Below are 16,265 nucleotides of genomic sequence, written 5' to 3'. Positions count from 1 at the left end.
CGGCAGGCTCTGAGCAGGCAGTGCAGACCCTGAGTGTGCCTCTATCCACCAGAGACCCCTGACAGCGGGGGCACGCAGGTAACGAGGCATGACTAATTTTAAAGAGACAGTGCCACAATCTCCTACAAGGCCCTGTCTGCTGCACCCAAGAGGCTAGCCAGGTGCCTGGAGGGGTCTTGGTCTGGTATTTGATGAAGACGCTAACCCAGAGCCCATGCAACTGATCTGCAAAGGCTGCAGTTCCAGGGTCACACAAGCCTCTCTTTACCACCTCTGGCCCGCACAGCCATAGGTGGCGAGTTATATGGGCCCGTGGTGCCCGTGCTCCACCGATATCCAGGAACGTAGGCCTGGCTCCACCAGTACCTCTGTGCTGCTGGGGGACCAGCCATGAAGCCTCCCGTGGTGCTCAGCCCTGCAGGAGCAGAGCGCAGCGGCCCCCAGCGCCCAGGACGGCCCGGCCGTTCTGCCCCCCTCCCTGGACACACAGTGGCTGACCAGGAGCTGCTCCCGCGCCAGCCCTGCCCCCAAGCAATGCTGCGGTCACTCCCGGCCCCACCCTCTCACATGGGGCCCGCCCCCCCCCAGGGGCTTACAAAGCAGGTGTGGAAGGCGGGACTTGGACCCAATGTGGGCACCACCAAAACTTATACAAACCTGGTGCCCATGTGCACAACGTTTCTCTACATTGATATCCCATGTTGCAGCCGTTTTACAGCTGGGGAAACTGAGGCAAAGGGCGACGACAGGATTTAGCCAAGTGTCTTGAGTGCATATTGGCCACAGAGGAATTTTGGGCTCTGGAGCAGTCACTCCGGCCCCCCCCCCCCCCCCCCGCTCCCCATGGTCTGGCTGCCAGGTTGAGTTGGTGGCTGGTGCAGGAAGCCAGCCCTGAGGGAGGTCAGGACCTATCATCACAGACAGAAAAGAGTTTCTGTGCCCCTCTGGGGAAGAGGGACCCAGGGCTAGGGAGAGCAGGGTAGAAACTCAGGGGACAAGCCAAGCCCATCAGAAAGCTCGCGAGAGGGTTTCTGACTGGAGACAAAGCCCAGGGAGGGGTTAAGTCTTGGTCACTGCTCCACTGGCGGTGTGTGGAGCCTCCAGGCTGGTCTCAGGTGCAGGCATGCAAGCACCAAGGTGCTGAGGCCTGTCCTCCAGCAGGCTACCGCCCGCGGGGGGGGGGGGGCCAGGAGTGGCTGATCTGGAGCTGGCTATGCCAGCTTAATGCCATGGGCGAGGGACTTCTGAGCTGCTTCTGTAAGTCCCAGGGAGGGCAAAGGGACCAGATCCGCCCACCTTGCACATGGGGGAGTGCCTACACTGGAGAATGAGGCCTGGCAAGCTGACGTCCCTGGCTCGCAGCAGAGACCCCCGGCTCTGATCTCTGGGTGCAGGTTTATCCTTCTCTTGGTCGGCCCAGGGGCACCTGGGCGAAGGGGCCTGCTCGCTCAAGGACATTACGTCCGCCCTTGCTACGGTGCGGGGAAGATGCGCTACCCGCAGCGGGCAGCGGGCAGCTTCCCCTCCGCAGTGCCACGCAGGGAGCCGTTGTATGGCTCCCGACCCCGCTGTTGACTGCACGAGCGGGGCGGCAGCTGCAGTGCGGCAGGCCGGAGACCCGCAGCAGGCGCGGCACCCGCTGGTTACACGGGTCCCAAGGGCTTGGCGCCACGGCTGGAGCCTGCGGGCCTGATCCTCCTTCCACGCGGGTGTAAATCAAGTCTGAGTCCATGGGAGTCAGGGTAGTTACACCAGTGTAAACCCAACCAGGATTAGGCCCTGGCAGACTCAAAATAACACTGGCCTTTCTTGTCGCTGTCCTTGGCCAGCGGAACAGGGGAGCGGGTCTCTCTATGGCCCGTGGCAGAGACAGAGCCTGCCTGACTGTGCAGCGCCGAGCTCCGGAGAGCTGCGCTGCTGCACGTGTGCCGGGATCCGGCCCTGAGAGGCCGGGGCACTGGAAGACTCCGACTGCCTCCAGCCCCTACCGTGTCCGCCGCCCGTGCCCGCGAAGAAACGGAGGCACCGGATGCTGCCGCTGGGAGCGGCGTCTAAGCCGTGGCTGTCCTGATCCCGAAGCAGGTGGGCTCCCGGCCCTGCTCTGAGGAGCACGTACACCTGGCAGCGGTGCGAATAACGGGGAGAATCAAACCCCGCGGAGCTGCCGCAGTTCACACGTGGGCCGGTGTGTGCGGGGCGGGGGCCGCTCCTCCCGGCTGCAGAGCAGCTCCTCCGCTTCCCCCAGCCGAGGGCCTGGCCCCAGCGGTCACGCTGTCCTCGCAGCCCGTCCCTGGCTCCCCGGCCCTGCTCGGTCCCCGGCTGCCCCTGCGCCGGGCAGATCGCAGCCCGCGCCCGGACTGCAGCTCCGGGCCGCTCGCTGCTCGCTAGGGCCTGGGTTGGGTGTAAGCCCAGGCCGAGCCGGGCGGGGCTGGGTGCTGGGGGCTCGGGGTGGGCGCTGGGCAGGGCCCGGCCCTTGGGGTCGTTGCAGCGGCTCGGGCGCTATTTTATTTTACAGCCCCGCTCCCGCCCGCTAGTAAATCCCCGTCGCTACGGCGGGTCTCGCCGGTCCCCGCGGGGCCCAGACACGAGCAGCGGCTGGGGCAGCCTGTGCCGAGCCCGCCAGGCCGCGGTGCGAGCGCCGGTTCCACGCGAGCCGCGGGGCTGCGAACCAGCGACAGACGAGTGAGTTGTTCACCCGCCTGGCCGCGATGTCTTCACCGAGTGACCGAGCCGCGTGTGACCGGAGCCCTGCTCCGCCGCGGGGCCACGTCGCTGCCAGGCTGCCGCTGCTCTCAACCACGAATTCATGTGACCTAGCCTGTCCGAGCTCCCCGATTCGTTCCCGCTCCAGATCCTCGGTACTGCCCCCCCAAAGAGAAACGTCTGCCTGCCCTCCCGCGCCGCTCCACTTCGCATCGGAACCGGAGTCCCCGCGGGAGCGTTCGGGGGATGCATTATCCGCAGTTAACGGGCTGCGGCCGCGGCTGTGCGGCTCTAGTCCTGGCGTGTTTCACGGCATAAAGCGCCGTTACGTGTGTGCACGGGGGGACTGAGCGCCGCTGGGCAGTCTGAATCCTTGGCATGGCTGGCAACAGCCGCGTAGCCGGGAGCAGAGCAAACGTGGGGCTAATTCCCGTCTCAGGTACATTGGTCTGAGTCCGGACTAACGCCGGTGCGTGTACCGAACGGACAGCGGAGTGGGTCTGGAGAGGAGAATCTGGACCATGTCAGTGTCCATGTTCATCCCATTTCATCCAGCCATTCCCTCCTCCTCCCTCGGTCTGCGCTGTAGATGTGCCGGGCTTGCTGTCTGCTCCATACCGCAGCTGGACAAACGGACTGCCGACAACGGCTGGACTTAACAACGAAACGTACCTGTCTCAGAAGAGTACAAAATACACGTTTTGGAAAACGTGTCTCTGGTTTTGCACAGGCGGGAGACAACCGAGCGGGACTGGCAGCTAGGAATGTAGACTAGTCGGTGTGTGTGTGTGTGTGTGTGCGCGCACAGAGACAGACACATACACGTGCACCACACAGCCCGGGATTCAGAGCTTGCATTCCGGGTGTGTGTACCATATATGTCTTCTCGCTCCCTCTGCGCTTTTTAAAAACGCTCTGGTCTGTCTTACAGGAAATCCGAGCTCTCGGATCACAATGGGCCCTGCTGGCTTTACCGCGTGGGAATGCAGGTGTGTTGATTGGGGGGTGTGTGTGTGTGTGTGTGTGTACGCTTTGGCACACCTGTAAGCACACACTCCTCTCTCTCTCGCTGTTCACAGCACACGCTGACAGCTGGGGCGGAGAAAGGCAGGTTTACAAAGCCCTGGTCTTTGCAGCTGGCTAGAGCCAGGCGGGCGGGCGGGGTGGGTGCAAACACGGCCCGGGGGGGTTAGACGTCGCTAGCTGGGACATCGCCTCCTGTGACACGGACACTGGTTGCTCCCTCACTTCGTTCTGCTCGTGCTGCTCGCCTAGCCGCGCGGAAGGCTGCGCTGGTGACATGCAGGGGCAGAGCGCTCCTTCGCAGCGCACCCGCCGGGGTCGGCAGCGGTTCGAGGCTGCGGGACTCCGGGATCTCAAGCATGGCCAAGGGGCCGGTGGCTCGGAGCCCGCACGAGCGGGAGTCAGCGGAGCGCCCGGAGCAGCCCGGGCCTAGCCCAGGCCTAGGAGGGCGGCGGGGCGGGATGTTCTAGGGCTCAGAGGAGTTCAGCTGGCGAGGGTGGGGGGGGGCACAGATCTGTACCTGGGGCTCAGATAAACCAGCTGGACAAACCCTGCCCCTGCACACACCCGAGTGTCCGGCTCTTGGGTTTACACGGATTCTGACACACCCAGCCCCGTGCCCAGGTCTAGACCGTACGTTACGCCAGCGGTGTGTGTGTGTGTGTGTTACACAAGGCAGTGCTTGTCCCGTGTCCGCACTCCGGGTGTAGGCGTTCCCCGGCGCTGCAGACACACGGGCACCTTTGTTCGCACCGCGCCGTGTGAGCGGCTCTGCGCCCGCCCCGCCTTGGTGTGCGGCTGTGTCCGCGCCCGCCCCGCTGCACCCCGCTGACACGGGACCTGCGCCAAGGAACCAACGTATAGACACGAGCTGGCGGTGTGCATGTCCACACACACACACAACCAGCTTCCGGTAGCACTTGATAGACACACAATCAGTGCGCTTTGGGGGGCTGCACCCGCTCACTGCCCAGGTGGTCGCAGTCCAGGGAAGCTCAGCCGGCAGCAGGTACGTTCGTGACCGCGCCGCAGGACTCGGGTGTTTTTGCTGCGGACAGACGGACGCGGCCACCCCTCGAGCACCCGTGTCAATAGTGCGCGCCTCTGCATTAACCCCCGCTGCAATGCACCGCTAGCCGAGACCAGTGTGGTGTGTGTGTGTGTGTGTGTGTAAACATAACGGGTGTGCACCTCGCCGCACACGGCCCATGGGAGGCCAGGCGGCGGCTGTCGGGCGCACAGCGCCGGCAAAGGGGAAGATCCGCCCGGCCCGGTGCTCCAGTCCGCCCGGCTCCCTCCTGCCGCAGGCACGGCGCTATTTTAACACACCGATCTCGGTGTCCTGGTACCCCTTTCCGTGTGACCCCGGGCCCATCTTCCAGCCTCTCCCTGCACCGGAGACGGATGCATTGCTGGGATCGGGGCTAGGCTCATTTCCTCCCAGCGATTTGTGCCTCGGGGGTTTTAAAAACGACTTCGGTGCAACGAAGCAAAACCTGTTCTTAGCACTCAGCTCAACCCCGGGCTCCTGGCGGCGAACCCAGACACGAGCTGCCCGTGGAACAAAGCGGACTGGCGCTTTCTAATTCCGAAACCGGAGTAACGAATCCTCCAACTCCCCGCAAACGGCGGCCGTGACACGGACGGCCCCGATCCCTTTACGGAGAACATGCTTCATACAAACCCGCCCGGAGAAATTAGAATGAGCAGAACCGCAGCTGGAAAATAACTGCCCCGACAAACGAAATCCCCGTTGAGAACAAAGCGGAATATTGCGGGGGGAATCATTACACCGCAGCTTTTTAATGCACACCGAAAGGTGGGGGTGAGGGTCCGTTTATCTGCCCGCATCCCGCCCTAAATAACGAACAGAGAGCCCGTTTCCACTCTTTTATTGACTCTGCACATACAGCAGCGCTTAGAAAAGGTGATTGTTCAGTGGTTTGCTTTGACACTATTTCACAATCAGCCGATGTCCTGTCCCCGCCGCGGGGACGGCTGTGCTGATTTCGTTGGGAGTTGTAGTGGGTTTCTTTTTGAACACAGAGGCAACAAACACAAAACTCACAGCCGCGCCTGCTGCGGGTCTGTTTCAGACTGGTCTCAATCGCACGGCAAAAGTCACCGAGCCTTCCCCGTTCCGCTTTAAACACCACAGACTCACACCACGGACACACGTTTCTCTAAAGCACGCTACGCTAGGCAACACACATCTACGAATCTCAGGGAGCCACATGCCGCCCAGAAGCTCTGGAAAAAAGGGACAATCAGATCAGAGGTGGGGTTGCATCCACGCTCCCTCTCCTACCCCACGCAGAAATGAGAAGCACCAGCGAGTTGAGAGAGGTCCAAGTCACCCCCACGGCTCAATTCTACAGCCCGGGGTGCGCGGCGACCTGCTGGATCACCTCGTGGATCGAGGATCGGACGGGCAGGACCCGAGCGGGGTTCAGCTACCCACGCACCCGAGGGTCGGTCCCAGCGCGGGTGGGAAGGGCCCGCTGTTTGCACTGGGGGGAGCTGTCCAGCACAGCAGCTTGCTGAAATGCACACGGCTCGCACCCGACGTGCACAGCTCGGGCAATCTCCCGTTCCCGTGTGTAAAAGGGGGTTTGGGGGGGACGGGACCTAGTGTTACAATCAAGCACGATCGGAGGCAGACAAACGGAGCTGTGCGAAGAGCACAGGCTCCCTTCAGGGTACATATATCGGGAGCAGAAATGTACAAACCCAACCTCCAACCCCGGCGTTTCGGAGCGCGCTAACCGGTCTGCGACCGGCCCCAGACAAACGGGCTGGTGTAAACCCGCGCCGGGCTGGGCAGGAGTCCGGTCGGAAGGGAGTGGCTGCTCGAGCAGGGAGTGGCTCGGGTCCCCCTACCCGCAGTTACGGATGACCCGGCCGGGCAGGGTCAGCGAGCTGGCTGCCGGTAGTTGCCGTTGATCTCTTGGGAGATGTTCACAGCCTCGGCCCCCAGGGGCAGCCTGTCGCTGTACTCGGAGCCCGCCTCGAACTCCTCCGGGTTGGCTTTGCATTGGGACTCGGCGATGGACTCGGCCGCCAGGCTGCCCTCCCGCTCCGGCTCCGGCTCCGGCTCCGGCTCCCCGCCCGCCGCCCCACTCGCGGGGTAGTTCTTCTCCGACTCCAGGTAGGAAGCCCGCGGGTCGAAGTCGGCCGCCATGTGCTTCTCCATCGGGTCCGGCTGCTGGGTCCTCATGATGAGCCGGTAGGTCTTGCCCTGGTGCTTGGCGAGCAGGTGGCAGCAGGTGGCCCCGAGCAGCGGGACGGTGGCCAGGGCCAGCAGGAAGACGCTGACCGCCAGGATGATGATGAGCGAGGGGATCTCGCGCTTGGTGGTGAAGACCACCTGCACCTGGCACTCCTCCCCGGCGTAGGTCAGGCAGACCGAGTAGTTGGTGCCGGGGCTCAGGCCGCGGAACCAGTAGGAATTCACCCCGTCCTCGACCCGGGACCACTGCACCAGGGCGTGGCCCGCGCCGCTCTGCTCGCACAGGTAGAGCGCCCGCAGCGGGCCTCCCTCGGGCCGGCCGGGGAAGGGCGTCAGCTGCACCTTGGCTTCCTTCTCCGCCACGTCCAGCGCGATGACGCCCAGCTCGAAGGTGTGCTGCTTCAGCTCGCCGCTCCCGTTGAAGGCGTGGTTGGAGACGTACCGGGTGGCCTGGCCGGCGCCGCACCTCTTCTCGAAGGGGGGCGGCTGGACCCGGCTCTGCTCCCCCGCGCCCGCCTTCTCCGCCCCCGCCGAGGAGTTGCTGAGCCGGGGGGAGCTCAGCTTGGTCCTCTCGTCCGGGCTGAGCACGCTGTTCTTGGAGCCCTTGGGGCCTGGCTTCCTCTCGCCCGGCTGCGCTTTGCCTCCCGGGGGATCCTCCACGGGGCGGCTGGGGTGTTTCTGGGCCCCGGCCACGGCCACGTTGACTGAGGTCTGGTTGCTCCCCAGCTCGTTGGTGGCCAGGCAGGTGTAGGTCCCTTCCTCTCGCTTGCTCAGGTGGGGGATGACCAGGGTGCCGTTCCTGTAGACCAGGAAGCGCTCTGCGCCCTGCTTGGCGCTCTCGGCCGGCAGCTCGTTCCCAGCCCTCTCCACGCTGGGCCCCTTTATCTCCAGGGCTTGGCTGGAGGTCTGCACCTTCCAGCTGATCTCCGGCTGCGGGCTGCCCGTGACGCTGCAGTGCAGCATGAGCCTGAAGCCGTCGTACAGCTCGGTGCTGTCCAGGTTGGGGTGGTAAGCCAGCTGCACGGAGGGCGGCACGCACTGGAGCTCGGGGATCCTGCCCAGGGCGACGCCTCTGAGGCTGTCCGGGGCCGCGCAGCTGATGGCGTCCCTCTCGGGGATGGAGATCAGGGTGTTCTCAGCCCAGTGCTTCAGCCACAGCAGCTTGCAGGAGCAGTTGAAGGGATTGTTGTAGATCTGCAGGTGCGACAGGGAGCTCAGCGAGTCGAAGGTGCCCTCGGCGATGGCGCTGAACTTGTTGTTGTTGATCCGCAGGGAGCGCAGGTCTTTCAGGGTGCGGAAGGCCCCCCGGGGCAGCTGCGCCATGTGGTTGTTGTTCATTTTCAGCAGCTGCAGGGCGCTGAGGTTGCGCAGATCCCCCCAGGGGAAGTCCGCGATCTGGTTGTGGCTGATGTCCAGGTTCTTCAGCTGCACCAGGCTGGCGAAGGTGCCTTCCTCGATGGCGCTGATCTCGTTGTGCGCCAGCCAGAGCGAGGTGACCTGGGTGACCTCCAGGAAGGAGCTCTGCTGCAGGGAGCTGATCTTGTTGGCCGACAGGCTGAGGGTGGTCACGTTGGAGGGCAGCCCCACGGGCACTGCCTGCAGATCTTTGTAGGCGCAGTCTGCGAACTGATGGGCGTATTTGTCCACACAGGCGCAGGGCTCCGGGCAGCCCTGGCTCACGCCGAAGCAAGCTGCCATCCACAGCACGAGCAGCGCATCCATCTTCCCCCTGCAGCCGGAGACAGAGACAGGCACCGATTACCCGCAGGCTCCTAGCCCCCTCAGCTTCCCCCTTAGCCCCGGGAGAAGAGGGAGCAGCGCTCTGCTCCCGATGGAACCCCCCAGGCAGCGAGCGCCCCGGTTCAGGGGACAGCGCCCTGCACACGAGCCCGGACACGTGCGATGCGCAGGACAACATCCGCCCGGGCCGTGGCACACCCGACCCAAGCCGGAGATAAGAGCCACGGCCCCTGGGGGGGCGAGAGAAAGGTCCCAGACACCGATCGACCTTTGTTTGTTTCCATTCGTTTCCTTTCTGTCTAATTCTGTCTGCCTGCCTAGTTCTCTGTCCGTCTGTCTGTCTTTCTTTCATCTGCGCGCACGCCGCACACTCTGGCAAAGTAGCGGGGCCCCGAGTAACACATCCCCGCACCACTGCGCGCCCCGCACCCCCGAAACCCAACCGCGCCGCGCCCTTCGGAAACCGCGCTCCAGGGACCCGCCGCAGAGCTTTCCTGGCGAAAGCCGCCGCGTCCTCTTGCTCGACGCCCCGCGGAATTGGTCCTGAACCCGCGTGGCGACGAACGCCACGGGAAAGCTCGCGGGGGGAGAGGTACATTGTTCCCCCCAAATTGCTGTCTTGGATTTACGGCAGAACACGCGTTAAAGCAGGGATCGCTGAGCTCTGCCAACAGACAGCCGGCAGCCAGATCTGCGGGGCGCTTGTCCACAGCACCGGGACAGACCTCGCTACGGATCCGATGTATCTTTTACATCGGTGTAAAACCAGGCTCCGGTTTCGCCTGTCTAATACTCCGCTAGTTTTCCAGCCGTGCCCGTTGGCAGGCGGCGGATCGGAGCGCTAAGGAAACGTTAGCATTGCTGCCCTGCGCCCCCGCAGCTTCCCCGCTCCAGCCGGCTAGACACCGACAGATCTAACCCCGGCCCCACCGGGGCATATCCACTGACGGCGCGGGAGCAGGGATCCCGTCCGCCCTGGCCGCGGAGAACACAGTGCCCGTTTCCTCCAGCTAAGCTGCTTGTCCCGGAGTCCTTCGCTCGCCGGTGCGCCCTGGCCTGCCTCCCCCGCCGTGCCGCGCCGGGCACCCGAACCTGCCTCCCCCGCCGTGCCGCGCCGGGCACCCGAACCTGCCGCCCCCGCCGTGCCGCGCCGGGCACCCGAACCTGCCTCCCCCGCCGTGCCGCGCCGGGCACCCGAACCTGCCGCCCCCGCCGTGCCGCGCCGGGCACCCGAACCTGCCGCCCCCGCCGTGCCGCGCCGGGCACCCGAACCTGCCGCCCCAGCCGTGCCGCGCCGGGCACCCGAACCTGCCGCCCCAGCCGTGCCGCGCCGGGCACACGACCGCCAGCCCAGCCTGGCGAACCGCAGGCACCTCCAAGCCCACGGCAAAGGGATCCGCGCCAGCTGGCAGCCCAGAGGGGAAGTTTGCCCAGCCTTACCTCCTCAGCTGGGGATCTGGAGGGTCTCTACGGGGGCAGCTCCCAGGGACACACCCAGCTGCAGGAACCAGCCCGCCCTCTAGGCATTGAGTTGGGAAGCCCGAGGAGCTGGGGGCGTCGCTGGGGAGCTGTTGCTTCTGGGGGCGGCTGGCTTCACTTTGGCAGCCGAGGCGGCAGCCCACATTTGGGGAGCTGGGAGCTGTCCGGACTGGAAGTCGCGCTCTCCTGCTGGCTGCTCGCCCCCGGCCCCCTCCCTTCTTTAATTGCGGCTGGGTGGGAGAGTCGGTGCGCGCTCCCGCTGCGCCAGGGAGCGCGCCTAGCCTCTCCCACTCCTGCCGATGCTGAGTGTGTTCAAGCTGCAGGGACCCCCCCCCCCATGCAATATTTATCACGTCAGTCTGGCCCCCCGTGCATGTGCCGTCTCTCAACCCCCCGCCCCCGCCCCGCTCCGGATTTAGTGACTCCATTCGTTGGGCGCTAATTGAATGCAAACAGCGTTTAAGCACGCCAGGGCGGGGAGGAGGAAGGAGGGGCTGGACTAGATTCGCTGGGGCCAGGCTGCTCTTTTGAAGGCTTTCAACTCTTCGGAAACCCGGCCGCGATCAAGCTCAGCCCCACGCGTGGACCTGCATCAGAGCCGCTCGCTCCATCTCTCCCGGCCGGCTTCTGCGCGGCCCCTCCGCCCGCAGCTCGCCGGGTTTGATCTCGGTGAAACAAAATAAAGAATCGATTTGAGCAGCGGCATGATTCCTCCCCCTCCCTGGCACTCGGCAGCAGGGGGAAGCCAGGAGGCAACGCTGTCCCCTCCGCTCAGCCTGGTCTCGAGTGAAGCCGGGCAAGAGGCGAGACAATAAAACCACTGTGAAGTTTTAGCCATTTCGCCTGCAAACAAATGGGTTTGTTTAAAATGACCCAAACCTCATTTAAAATGGTTTGAATCGCCGCTGAACCACACGCCCTGAGACAGTCGTGAACTCTCCGCTCTCTTGTGTTAGCGGAGAAATGATCTCAGGGAGGAAAACCCGCGTCCAGGGTGGAAATGTACATCGCGGGGTGCAGTACATGCAGATAACGTTACTATGCCCCAGTAGGGGTAAATCCCTTTCCCGTGTGTGTGTGTGTGTATTCTTACTATGCACGAGTAGCGGTAAACCCCTTTCCCGTGTGTGTGTGTGTGTGTGTGTGTATTCTTACTATGCACGAGTAGCGGTAAACCCCTTTCCCGTGTGTGTGTGTGTGTGTGTGTGTGTGTGTGTGTGTGTGTATATTCTTACTATGCACCGGTAGGTGTAAATCCCTTTCCCGTGTGTGTGTGTGTGTGTGTGTGTGTGTGTGTATTCTTAAATATGTGTGTGTGTGTGTGTGTATTCTTAAATATGTGTTGGCATAAAAACATACCTACAAGGTGTGTGAATATACACATCAGCCGTTATGGATATGCACAGGCATACACACACTCATGTATACACTCCCGGTTGATGTGTTTGCATTTCCAAAAATAGGCATTCAATAGACATTGACACCCCCTCCCCCAAACATATATCTAGTGTTACATTTTACACACATGCACACACCCACTTTTACACATGCACGCGTGCAGGGAGTACACACACATTTGCTAAAGGGTACATGCGACATGGGTCTACATATTCCATCCCACGCACCTTTGGTGTGGAGGGATCCTCCTTTGAAATGAACCTGGTTCAAACGGAAATTAGATTCACGTGGTCTTTTGCACCGGTTTATTGAAACTAATTGAAAAGCACACCGCTAGTTAAATGGGTGTAACCCCGTGTAGGCAAACCCAGATTTGCCTACCTGTGTCCCAGCTGCTCGGGTTTGTTTGCATGCAGCTCCTAGAGGAATAAATCAGCCTGTACAAAGGTGACCGCTATCTGGCATGATCATGTGAATTGAACGGTATAAAGCCGCTGCCAGGGACATCTGCCCTCGGCTGGAGTTCGGGGCGGGTGCCGTGGGGCCATTGCTAGCCAGCGGAGAGCGCTGCAGTGGGCAGGCTGGGAGTGATAACAGCTGGATCACAGTAACTCGTCTTTGGCAGCATAAGACCAGTATTGGGGCTGGCGCCTTTCCGTGCAGATCTCGGCAGCCTGGTGAACTAAAACGTGTGATTGGCTCCTGAGAAAGCTGGAAGCTCTGGGAAAGAAGGTGAGATCTTGCTCTGAAGGCTGGGCGTGGCCCTGTGGTTAACTTAAAGTGCTTCATTAAGACTCAGAAGAGCTGGGCTCAATTCTTGGCTTTGCCACTGACTCCCTGTGTGACCTTGGGAAAGTCATTTAATCCCTGTAGGTCTCAGTTTCCCCATCTGTACAATGACAATAATAATTCCGTTTTGCCTATTTAGACTGTAAACTCTTTGCCACAGGAACTGTCTGTTTCTATGGACCTGACCCAATATCTACTGACGTTAATGGCAAGATTCCTATTGGCTTTGGACCACATCCTAGGTGTTTGCACAGCACCTACCACACTGAGGCCCCTAGCAACATGACTAAGAGGATTTAGATCTCAGAGATGCATTTTCTTAGCATGATGTTGATCCAGACACTAGAGTCCAGTCTGGAGAAGGTTAGTGTTCGATGGAGATGCTGGATTCAGCTGTTTACCTTGCCTGTAGCTGGCTCTGCTTTGTGGGGTCCCAACTGGGGGAGGAGGTAGAGAAGATGCAATAGGTTGAAAGATCAAGTGAGGAAAGTTACTTTGCTGCTAAAGGCCTAGCCTCCTCATTTAATTGCCTCGGGGCTCCGAAGCGCCAGCCTCCACTAAGCAGGTAGAAAAATCTAAACCTGGATGGAGCCCCGAGCTGCCTACAGCCGGGACTTCGGTTTTAACAGTGCAGGGTTCTCCTGCAGGAGAAATGCAGGTCAGAAAGGAAAACCAAGGCGCATTAGCAGCTAGCTGGAGAAGGGCTGTTCTCAGTTCCACTGGCATTGAGGAAATCGCTTTTTCTTTAACAGCAACAAAATGCCCCCGTCTCTCCTGTGTGGTGCCAGACAGGCAGTTCTGGCTGCGTGTTCCTAGCCCCCAGAGCTGTCAGCATTAAGGGACCTGCTATTTATTTTTGCAAAAGGCTTACTAAAGGAAGCAGCTACAAGCTCTCCAGGCTGTGTTACAAGCGTTTACAAACTATCTCCTGTCACGGCTGCTGTTTAAAGCAGACTGCAGCAAAGGAACTGGCAGACAGCTCCCCCCGCCACAGCCCAGGTGCCCAATTTAAAGTAAGCAAGGGCTGAGCTCGGGCCTCTGTCATCACCCTGACAGGCTGGGGTTTGAACTGTCTCTCAGAGAAAGAATCCCCATTATCCCCGTCAGCCTGAGGCGCCGAGCGCCTTTGCTTTGTCTGCGAATGGGAGAAAGGCGGGTGCAGAAGGGTTGAAGGATTCCACGTTTGCAGGCCTGGCTCTCTGTGAGCGCAGCCTGGTAACTGTTGTTGTTCATAATGACAGAGGCTGGGGTGGTTTTCAGCTACACAAATGTTCTGACTGAGGAGGAGGTCATCTCTCGTTCCCGGCGGCAGGGCCACATTTCCCAATGGGAAGCCATCGAGTTCAAGAGTGTTAATGATCACACCCCCCCATGGCCGCATGCAGGCCGATGCTAGAGACCGGACACTGGGTGAGGCGGCCCGAGGCTCTGACCCCCTCCGGCAATTCCACAACTGAGCACCTGGTGTGGCGCACACGGCAGTGTCCTTTGAACTGCTGAGTGGGGTGGGCATGGGCATGGGCAAAAGGCCCCATCCAAAGCCCCTGACACCAAGGGGAGGCTTTTCACTGGCCTCGGAAGCTTTGGACCAGGTCCACGGTGAGTTGGGGGAGGAGGACACAAGGCACTGTGTGGGGGACGAAGAGCAGCCTAGTGGATGAGGCTCTGGCGTGTCACTCAACAGACCTGCTTTCCATTCTTGGCTCAGCCAGAGACCCCCTGCGACCTTGAGCAAGTTGCTTGCTCCATGCCTCAGTTTCCCATGTGTAAAAATGGGGATGATGCGTCCCTAGCTCACAGGGGGGCGGTGAGGATAAAATCCATTTGTGAGTGTGGTGCACGCAGACACCGGGGGGATGTGTGTTGGATCCCTCCCCTCACAGGTATCCCTGCCTGTCATGGTCTTAGCTATTTAGGTGACAAGTCTTTGGGGCAGGCTCCATCCACTACTTGGTGTTTGTGCAGCACCGAGCACGAGGGTTCCCACGCGTGGCTGGCCCTTGGTACAACCCTAGTACACAGAGTCTGTACAACCCTAATAAAGAAGGGTACCTAGAGATTGGCTGAGGAGGAGGATGGCCGGGGGATAGATGCCAAGTAACACACAGATGCGGGGTTGGTGGGGCTCTCTGAGACGGAGGGGTTTGGCTTTAACATATGTAAGCACGCAGAAATGAAGAACACAAAGCCACTCTGATCACTGAAGATTCGCTCCTTTTGTGGCCCAATCCTGCAGTCCTTGCTCAGGCAGAACCCAGCCTACAAATCGAAGGGAGTTTGTCTGTGTAAACTGTGCAGGAGCTGACCAGGTATATGATGTTACCAGACCCACTCAGTGGAACTCCCCAGACGCCCCCCTATTGCTTTTGGGAGCAATTCACTCCTGTGCGGAAAGCTAGTGCTATGACTTCTGCCTATTGCTAGCAGTACGTACGTCACTACATGCATCTTTTTACCAAGTATATTGGGCTGGGACTAGGACTGGCGACGCCATGCCATGCTGAGTGGATCCACATCCTGTCCTCAGGCTAGAATCGGGTCATGGAAAGACCTCGTGGACTATCCAGGTGCAGGGATGGGGCAGGGCCAGCCCTACACCAAATGGTGCCCCGGGGAGGATTGTCTTCAGGGCCCCCCCACACCCCCCATTGGTTAAACTTATTTTTATTGCCTTTGTTGCCCATTTCAGGGCTTTGATGCATGATTTCCATACCTGATTTATCACTGTCCTAGAAGATGATACACGGGCCTGCTAGGATTTGTAAATCTGTGCTTGTTCATGCCATAGAGAAGCAAATAAAAAAAATGGTTTCCTCTAAGCTGCTAGAGCCTTCTGCAGGGGTTAGTGACAAAGAAATCCACAGACGGCGTTCCTGAAACATTTTACTTCACACATTCTACTTTCCCTTGCGTCGCTAACAACAAAACAGCCCCCCGAGCCCGGTGACCCCTGAGCCTGGCACCCCAGGTGATTGCCTGGGTTGCCTGCCCCTAAATCCGGCTCTGGATAAGGGTGATTTTCATGTTTCTCTAACCCTGATACTCTATTTCTTTACTGATCTATGGCAAAAGCTCCTCCTGGTGGATGAGTCGTGAATTTGCTTCCATATTCTCCTAGCTGCATCTTCAGCTGAGCCGAGCATTTTGTGGAAGGGGAAAGAGAATCCTTGATGCAATGAAATGGAAGTATGAAAACGTGTGTGTTCAAGCCGCCGACCCATAAAGAAGGTCAAAGGGTGAATGTTTGCTGGCAGTTTGGTCTGGTGAACAGAACATTAGCCTGGGAGTCAGGAGACACAGCTGCTATTCATGGGTCTGCCGTGGGCTCACCTTGGTGAATTCACATTGCTGCTCCGTGCCTCAGTTTCCCCACCTGTAAAATGAGGATTGTGAGACCCGGCTTTGGGCCATTTTCTGAGTTGCTGGGATGGAAAGCTCTGTAGAGGCACCAAGTGTGATAATTAAAGAGGCTGCACCGATGGTGCATGGCCCCCCCTTGCTGGAAACGCACCCTGCTTCTGGTAGTGACCTGCTGCCCCGTCGCGGGGAGCGTCCTAGCGTTATCATGATGTGGAAGCTGTAGGAATGTGCGTAGACACACACCAAGGGGAAGCTGGACTAGAGAAGAGAGACTCTGGGCCAGATCCCCGCTGGTGTAAATGGTGCAGATCTACTAAAATCAGCAGACCAGAGCCCAGTGGGTGTAAATCACGGTGTCCCTGCTAGAACCAGAGCTGTAGTAGGTATAACTGTGCGGAGCTGCAGATCTAGACGCTGGGTCTGCAGAGTCCCCAGACTGAGACCAGCTCCACACAGCTTTGGGAGCCAAAACACCCCACAGGCTGTGCTGCTCACAGAAGGCCTGGCTGACAGGACGTTCCCAAGTCCTGACTGGCTGGGCATG

At 60.3% G+C, this 16,265-nt stretch overlaps 1 protein-coding gene across 2 annotated transcripts; it reads right to left on the bottom strand.

Annotated features, from left to right (window-relative positions):
• Positions 1 to 5,423: 5,423 nt before the first annotated feature.
• Positions 5,424 to 11,874, bottom strand: ISLR2 (immunoglobulin superfamily containing leucine rich repeat 2). 2 transcript variants are annotated; one of them, XM_067543206.1, is made up of 3 exons: positions 11,800 to 11,874; positions 6,607 to 8,684; positions 5,424 to 5,976 (listed from the first exon to the last, which is right to left on the bottom strand). In XM_067543206.1, exon 2 carries the CDS (start codon positions 8,675 to 8,677, stop codon positions 6,638 to 6,640), a length of 2,040 nt encoding a protein of 679 aa, XP_067399307.1. In that variant the 5' UTR covers positions 8,678 to 8,684; positions 11,800 to 11,874; the 3' UTR covers positions 5,424 to 5,976; positions 6,607 to 6,637. The 2 variants fall into 2 exon arrangements, with proteins under 2 accessions (XP_067399307.1, XP_067399306.1); XM_067543205.1 differs by lacking the exon at positions 11,800 to 11,874 and adding an exon at positions 10,136 to 10,496.
• Between the last annotated feature and the right edge of the window lie 4,391 nt (positions 11,875 to 16,265).

This window comes from Emydura macquarii, unplaced genomic scaffold (genome assembly GCF_026122565.2).
Source record: "Emydura macquarii macquarii isolate MOO-44397 ecotype Brisbane River unplaced genomic scaffold, CSIRO-AGI_Emac_v2 contig_799, whole genome shotgun sequence".
Lineage (NCBI taxonomy): Eukaryota > Metazoa > Chordata > Testudines > Chelidae > Emydura > Emydura macquarii.
This window is presented reverse-complemented; position numbering and strand designations above follow the sequence as displayed.